Source organism: Falco cherrug, chromosome 1, assembly GCF_023634085.1.
Source record: "Falco cherrug isolate bFalChe1 chromosome 1, bFalChe1.pri, whole genome shotgun sequence".
Classification (NCBI taxonomy): Eukaryota; Metazoa; Chordata; class Aves; order Falconiformes; family Falconidae; genus Falco; species Falco cherrug.
The window spans coordinates 57,522,137-57,529,892 of record NC_073697.1 but is presented as its reverse complement, the minus strand read 5'-3'; the positions used below and the strand labels follow the sequence as shown (position 1 = coordinate 57,529,892).

At 42.6% G+C, this 7,756-nt stretch overlaps 1 protein-coding gene across 2 annotated transcripts; it reads left to right on the top strand.

The window, feature by feature from the left end:
- Nucleotides 1–527: 527 nt before the first annotated feature.
- COMMD8 (COMM domain containing 8) lies at nt 528–7,685 on the top strand. 2 transcript variants are annotated; one of them, XM_055701907.1, is made up of 5 exons: nt 528–649; nt 1,750–1,905; nt 2,936–3,088; nt 4,739–4,894; nt 7,212–7,685. In XM_055701907.1, the coding sequence occupies exons 1-5, from the start codon at nt 605–607 to the stop codon at nt 7,230–7,232; spliced, it is 531 nt and encodes a 176-aa protein (XP_055557882.1). In that variant the 5' UTR covers nt 528–604; the 3' UTR covers nt 7,233–7,685. The 2 variants fall into 2 exon arrangements, with proteins under 2 accessions (XP_055557882.1, XP_055557876.1); XM_055701901.1 differs by lacking the exon at nt 7,212–7,685 and having other exon boundaries at nt 4,739–4,942.
- Nucleotides 7,686–7,756: the final 71 nt, after the last annotated feature.

Here is a 7,756-nt window from a genome sequence, read left to right as displayed (position 1 = left end):
GCTTCTTCATGTTCACGTTCAAATCAACTGAAGTAACGGAAAGGTCATTGCTAATGCAAAAACCTGTGCCATGAACCACCGTGGTCTGGTTAGCATTGAACTCCCATTTCTGCAAAGCTGAAACGAGTTGTTTGTGGCAAACACTGTACCAGCAGCATGGACTTCTGTAGTTAGTATTTCTCCTAACTTCCTCAGTGTCATCTAATATCAGAGAAGATGTGTCATCTGTTTTAAGCCTTGAACTTTGCCGCTGCTGCCAGTTGGAAAGTTAGCTTGTTAAGAGGAAAAAAGCAAAGCTGTAAAACAGGTAGCATATGAAAATAGCATATGTATTATTGCACGTAAAAGCTCGTAAAGATTCTGAGCTGCCAACTTCCTTCGCTATCAGATCGAAGGTGGCACAGAGCGCTGGTTTGCCCTCCAAACCCGCCGAGCGGTACCCGCTGCGCCGGGGCTGGGATCGAACCGGTGAACTTGGGCGGAGGAGGGCGAGTCCTTGCCTGTGCGCATGCGCGCTGCCGCCGAATGGGAGGGGGGAGCGTGTGCTCGCGTGCAGCCCGGCTGGTCACGTGGCCGGCGCGGGGGGGGCGGGAAGGGCCGGGAAATGCTGTCGCTGCTGGAGAAGCTGCCGCCGGGACGGGCCCTCGAGGTAGGCGGGCGGGCGGGCGGGCAGCGGGGTCCGGTGCCTCTGGGGGCAGCGGAGCCGCGGCCGCCGTGCCGGCCAGCAGCCTGCCCTCCGCGCTCGGCAGGGTGGCCCTTTCCGTTGTCGGGGCCTCCGAGCCGCTGCCGCCGTGAGCGAACCCGGGAGGGCGGGGACGCGGTGGGAGCAGGCGCGTTCTCCCCGGCGTCCGGTAACGGCCCTCGGGGCTGGGGAGGGCGGCGTTCGCTGCGGGGCGGCCGAGCTGCCGCTCTCCGGCACCGGTGAGGGAGGTCGGGCCCGCCGGCCGCCTGGGGCTGCGGAGCGGTGCCGCTCGCCGCGCCGCCCTCCCTCGGCCGCCGCTCTGGGCCGTGTCGAAACGAAGCCGGAATAGGCGGGGTGGGGGGTGCCCGGCGGAGGGGCCTGCGCTCGTATGGCTCTTGGGCGGCTGGAGGTGCCCTTCCTTGTGCCAGCCTTCCGCCGGCTGAGGGCTCGGCGCTGTCTCTGCCGCTGCGGGGGTGGCCTGCCTGCGGGAGCTCTCGGCTGCTCCTAGACAGGCTCCAGCCGTTTCCAGTTGTTGAAGGAGCGGCCCGCCTGCATTTGCCTCACTGCAGTGCTCAAATAAAGTTACTACAGCAGGCCAAGAAGCCAAGCATGTAGAAGAGGCTCGGTGCTAGAGAACTGTGGTTTGGGAGACCAGAGAGATCCACAGGCACGGAGGTTGGCCCGTTGAGTTGTGCTTTGCATCCTGCCGGTCCCGATACAGGGTGACAGGTGTCCTCTGGGGTGGCATCGCTGCTGCTCAGCAGGATGTTACAGTCGTGCACAAAACTGTTGTCCAAATGTAAGTCCGTGGTGAATGTGAATCATGTTGTGATTTCTGTGGCCAAACCTTGTGAATTAACTTTGAGGGGAGGGGAGAGGACAGTTCATATTCGGGGACTAACCTCTGTGACTTTTTAGGATGGTGCGTGGGCTGTGCTCAGAGGAAGCATTGAGACAGCACCCAGTGAAGGAGGGGGTGATAGCTCTATTGCTTAATTAGTCTCATATCTGGGGTAGGTTAACCCTGATAGAATTATGCTCTTAAGTTATATATGACGTTGTTTCAGTTCCTTCATAAAATAGTTGATGGTATATGTGGCCGTGCGTATCCTCGATATCAAGATTATGGCACTATTTGGAGCTTGTCGGAGTGGATGGAGATTTTGGAAGAAACAATGACATATTTCAAAACTGCAGTTGGCAAAAACATATCTGATGAAGAGGTAAGGGCTCATCACTGTAGGGCTTGGCTTTGAGAGATCATGCTGGAGTGATTGGTCTTGTAGTTTATTTAGTCCTAAAGTGTTTTTATAGTGTAGCATTTGAATAGTAGCAGACTAAGCCTAAATAGGCGTAAATTGAGCAGCATTCAGAGATACACTGCAATGACTTTTAAAAGAATTAAATTGACACTGGTTTGTTCTTTAGGTTGTTTTTTTTTTAATAGCACTGGATAATACTTGTTAAAATACTGTTTTGGTGACTTAAATTGATATCTGAAGTACCACCAAATTAAATAAGCTTTCCTTAAAAAAATAGTCTGTCATTACTGTTTATTAGCAGTAAAACCAGTTCACACTCCTGTTTAGCTTTCTTTGGTCATTGCTACTGCATTGAAGTGTTTTAAAATATTGACTGTATGTAAATCCAAAACCCCTAAATCTAGACTGTGAATGGAGGGCTGTGTGGGACAGGGACTACGTTTCGTGGCATTCCAATATGTGTAAACTTTGCAAAACCTGTTCCATTATCAGAAATCTTAATTCCTACATTTTGCAGATTGCTGGGATTGAGTACTTCTTAGTAGCTAGATCAAAGAAAGACACTTGTGTAGCTATAGGAAGCTGTACATCAGCATGTCTCTTTCAGCTAAGCTAATATATTTTGTCTCCACTCTGATGTTCAGAAACTTTCAGAGCTAAACTTCAGTTGGTTTTGTGTGTATGATTTTTTGTTTTGATTTTAGGGTGGCATCTAAGAAGGCTGATAAAGCTTCCATTCTCTGGTCTCTTAATTTGAATGACAAGAAAATTATTTTTTTTTCGTTATATATGGCTGTGGTAAATGCTAACTATCAAACACAGAGGGTAGCCACTGAGGACAATACAGGAAAGATGAGAGTATGGAGTCCAATAAAACAGCAGACTGGGTAGAAGCTTGGATATCTACAGACCACAGCTATTACAGCTGGTACATGTTATTTCTGTAGTTCACTGTTTAAGAAATAACAATTTTTATTTTTATTTTTTGTAGGCTGCTCAGCAGATAAATGAGTTAAATTCGAACTATCAAGAAGCAATCACGAAATGTCTAAAAGGCAGAAAGGAAGAAATCAGGAATGCACTAGTGGAAAAAGTAAACGCAATCTCCTCTGCCCAGCTTCAGGATTTTGACTGGCAGTTAAAGGTGAGAGGAGTGTCTCAATGTTGTTTGAAAGAAGTGTTCTGCAACACAGAACTCAACTATTGGTATAGTGCCCTTAAGCCTGCTCATTCTGGAGCATAGTTCAGGTTTTGTAGGTATTTTGTATAAACTGTAAAGGTAAAATTCTTTCCTGTCCCACCCCTCTTCCTCTTAAATCTGCAATATGTATCCCTAAAAGGAGACTGAATGTTACTCAGGAACACCTGGAAGTTTCATATGCTGTTACGATTTTGAGGCCTGAATAGACAATATTTTTATTCAAAGGAAGAAGAAATATTTACTTAATTTTAAGGTTCAGGATGTGTTTCTCTGACTTCTTTTCAAATTTTTAGATTCCTGCAATAAACAGTTATTTAATAATTAGTTTGAAATAATTTTATCTTTAGACTTATTTTGATAATCCAGTGATCACTGTGGTGCTGCTTTGGGTTTACAAAGACAGCTGCTTTAAATTAGGCTCTGTCAAAGACTTAACAACACTACATATACCATTTACATTTTCAGTTAGTCCATGGGAGCTATTAAACAGATTTGTAGAGCTGTTAAATAGTTTTTAATTTCAACAAGAGTGTTAAATAATTTGTGCAGCAAACAGCTTTGGAAATCAAAGAGCAATGCCCACAATAGACAAGATTTTGCAAGAGCAAATATGGCTTCATAATGTGTTTCAGATGAACTGTTAACTACAGATCAATCTCTTGCTAACTGCATTTACTGCTTATGAAAATATAAACTAGGCTTATGTGAACTCTTGTTTGTGGTTTCTTTTGACTTGGAGGATTTTTTAAGTTTCTATTTTGTGATTTCTGGTACATGTCTGAACTACTGTATTCATTTTGTTTTAAACCAGATTTTTTTTTTTTCTTGAGCTGGTTGTGATTTTTTTCGCTCACCGTAGTTGAATCCTACCAAGGACATTGTTTCTCCTCTGCTGTATTACATTCTGCTCTCTGAATAAGATAGGTGTGTAAAATACTGACCTACAGTATTATAAACTGAGCTTTGATTTGAATGTATTTTAAAAGCCTTATTTATGCTAGAGTATAATAGTAAACAAAAAAGAAAGCACAGTTGGTATGTAATCCTCTTTATCAGTGTTTGTTGAATAGGGTATCTGACAAGTGTTTCATCAGCTGTAAGAGAGAGCTGAAAAATGCACAAAGGTGTCCTTTTTCTCTCATCTGCCTCTTTCTGTAAGACCCTTCTTTTTGATTACCAGAACTATTTTAATGTGGTGACTTCAGGATTTATATACTTCACTTTTAAAGAGCTATGATCAAATGTATCCTTTCTTTTATCCTAGAATACAAAAATGTAGCAGCCCAGTAATTTTAACAAATTGTTTTGACAAATGTATTGCTATGAAGAGGGGTTTTAGTATTTCAGTATATTGTTGATATTAACAAACAAAAATCCCAACAATGGCGGGGGTGGGGGGGAGGGGGAAGGAAACCCCTATACTGGAACAGTGACTTGTGAGGAATGAATTTTGTCATGTTGATGTTTGTTCTGGTAGTGTACTGGTATACTGGTGGTATACGTTCAGTATAAAGTGCGAATATGATGCTATGAAAAACTAAAAAGTTAATGACTCCACCTTGTACTTTCTTGTTGTTCCATCAATCTGCATAGCTTGCTCTCTCCAGTGATAAGCTTTCCATGCTGCAAATGCCACTTCTTAATCTTGATCTGGATGTGAGAGAAAATGGTGAAATTAAACCAGTTTCTATAGAGATGAATAAGGAGGAGTTGCAGAACCTAATAAATGCACTGGAAGCCGCTAATAAGGTAGCTTTTACTGATATCATCCTTTGTTCCTGACTTGTCATGTACTGAGTTTATTTTCACTGAAATTCATAGAATTATAGAATAGTTTGGCTTGGAAGGGACCTTTTAAAGCTGTCGTAAGTAGCTGGCGGCTAAGTACCATGCAGGCATTTCCTTCTTGCCCTTTAGCTTGACCAGCAGGTCTCAACTCATCCATGCTGGTCTCCTGCCATCCTTTCCTGATTTCTTACACCTGGGGATCAAGAGCTCTTGTGGTCTATGGAAGGTATCCTTAAGGGTCTGCCAGCCCTGTTCTGCTCCCTTGTCACTGAGGGCAGTGTCCCAGGGGGTCCTATTGATTAACTCACTGAAGAGCTGGAATTTTGCTTTCCTAAATGAGCATCCTGATTTTACTTTTTACCTGCCCCATATTCCTTGGGACTGTGAAATCCGGCGGAGCACGATCACTGCAGCCCAGGCTGCCTCCAATTCTGACATCACCAATTAGCTCACTTGCACTGGTGACCATCAGGTCCAGTATTGCATCCCCTCTGGGCTGTCCGTTACCTGGCTTAAGAAGTTATCCTCAATGCATTCCAGGAGTCTCCTGGATTGCCAGCAGCTTGGCATGCTATTTTTTCAGCAGATGCTGGGGTGGCTGAAGTCCTGCAGCAGGGTGAGAGGCTGCGAGTGCGATGCCTTCTGTAGCTGGACTAAGAAGGCTTTGCCAATAGGCTCCCCTTGAAAGGCTGTAGTAGACATGAACCACATTGTTCTGGGTGTGTTGCTGAAAACCCAAAGTCAATTGTTCATTGGCAAAATGACTATAGAGTTACAGAAAGCCCTATAAAAGGTAGACTGTCTTGGTCTTCGGCACGGTTTAGTCTAGAATTTTTTAAAAATGCCATTAGAATCCTTATAAGCATAATAGTCTGTTCGGAGCACCATTGAAAAGTCTATATAGTGAGAACAGGAGGAGAATAAAACAAAGTAAGTGTCGGATGAGAAATGATTTTGAAAGATTGGCGAGAACTCCAGTGTTCCCCCAGTTCACAAAATGCCAGTGGCTGGGGATGCGTATGGGAGAGTTGTTTTGTTCAAATGGAGTGCTGTAATTTCCATGGCATAGTAAATCAGGAACAAAGTTAAAGGTTCCAATACAGTAACCCAAGAAGAAAAATTCGAGTAAAGCTTTATTTGTAGTGTCTCAGATTTCTTAATAGAAAAGACTAAAGGAAGTGACAATTTGAAGAAAAATCATTGGGGGAAGAAGCGTCATCGGACATGCCCCCTGGTGATGACTGAATCCTGGAATCCATCCTTGTTCACTTTCAGTATTAATTCTGGCTCTGTTATAAAGGAAAGTATGTGTGTGTGTTAACAGACAATAAATATTAAGACATTTTCACATTATCTGAGAGGTGGAATTCTCTGACATACTGCAGGATGGATGCGAGTATTGTACATACATGTTTTAGAAGTTAGCAGCTTCTAGATGCTTCATAACATTTAGCAAGTAGGGAGTTTCTTTACATGTTTTATGTAATGTTATGATGCTATAGCTGAAATCTGGAGACTAATATTTAGAAAAAAGCTTTTTCAGTATAAATCAACTGAAAGTAATCGTTTTATAGCTCATAGAGTTAAATACTAAGTTATAATAGTGCTGTTAATATTTTGAATTACAAAAGACACTAAGATGATGTCCACCAGTTGCTTTAATGAGGCTTAACATGAGACCTTTGAATAACTGTGCAGTTCCTAGTGAGATAAGTACATTAGTCCAGATACAGGTGATGTTCTCGTGAAAGGAGAACCCTTAAGAGCTTGCGTTCACCTGGATCTTTTCCTGCAAAACTAAATGAAAATAGTAGCTTGTCATGAACTTGACACTATGCAAACAAGGATTGTTCCAGGACAGACTTCAGTTTCCACACAGTTTTTGTTCTGCTTGAGGGTCTGTATGGAAGCTGTGGTATCTTGTCATCCTCTTACTTAGTTTTATGTGCACACAAGGAGGAATTCACGTTAGAAATGGTCCCTCAGTTCTGCTTTGCACGGAAGGAATCTCACTGGACCTGGAAATTACCGTTCTTCTTTGTTTACAGGTAGCTGAGGAGTGGTTTGCATGCAGTAAATGCTGGTTAGTTATTGGAAGTGATAGTTATGTGAGGTTGTAGAAGAGAACTGAGAGAGGGATGGTGTATTTTCCAGAGGAAAGGCATGTTTATACAGTTGTATATTACACTGTAACAGAAAGAAAAAAGCTGTATTTCCTACCCTGCTTAAGTTTTGGTTTTATCCAACTTTAATCTCATTGCTTTTCTCCTTTTTGAAGGTTGTCTTGCAACTGAAATGATGGAATTCAGATCATCGACAGTATCTGCTGGTGATGGCTCCCCATTTGACCTGGAGTGGGCAAGGGGAAAGAAATGTTCTCTGCAAAGCCAAAAGTTGCTGATGCTGTAAAATACTGAAGTGAAAAGGCTATTAAGACTTGTGACCAAAAAAAACCCTAATCCTTTTGTAAAAAATAATAAAACCTTGTATCTGTTTGACCAAAACCATAAAAATCCAATGTACAGTTGCTTTTAGTACTAAAGATTTATAGAACTATGGTAAAGTATCATTTATGACGTGTGCCATATTTGTTTTGGTTAAACTTCGGCAGTGACTGCACAGGTGCCTAGTAAAACTAACTCGCATAATGTTACTCTTATCTAAGGTGCCGTGATAATGAAGAACATGACAAAGTAGCATGAATGTATTTATACTTGTAAATAGTAAATAAACACTTGATTTTGTGTGTGAATATTTGCAGTAAGTTGTTTCTTGATTTTTATTAATCGCTAAACTCGGTCTTTTTAGATGCTGGGAAAAACC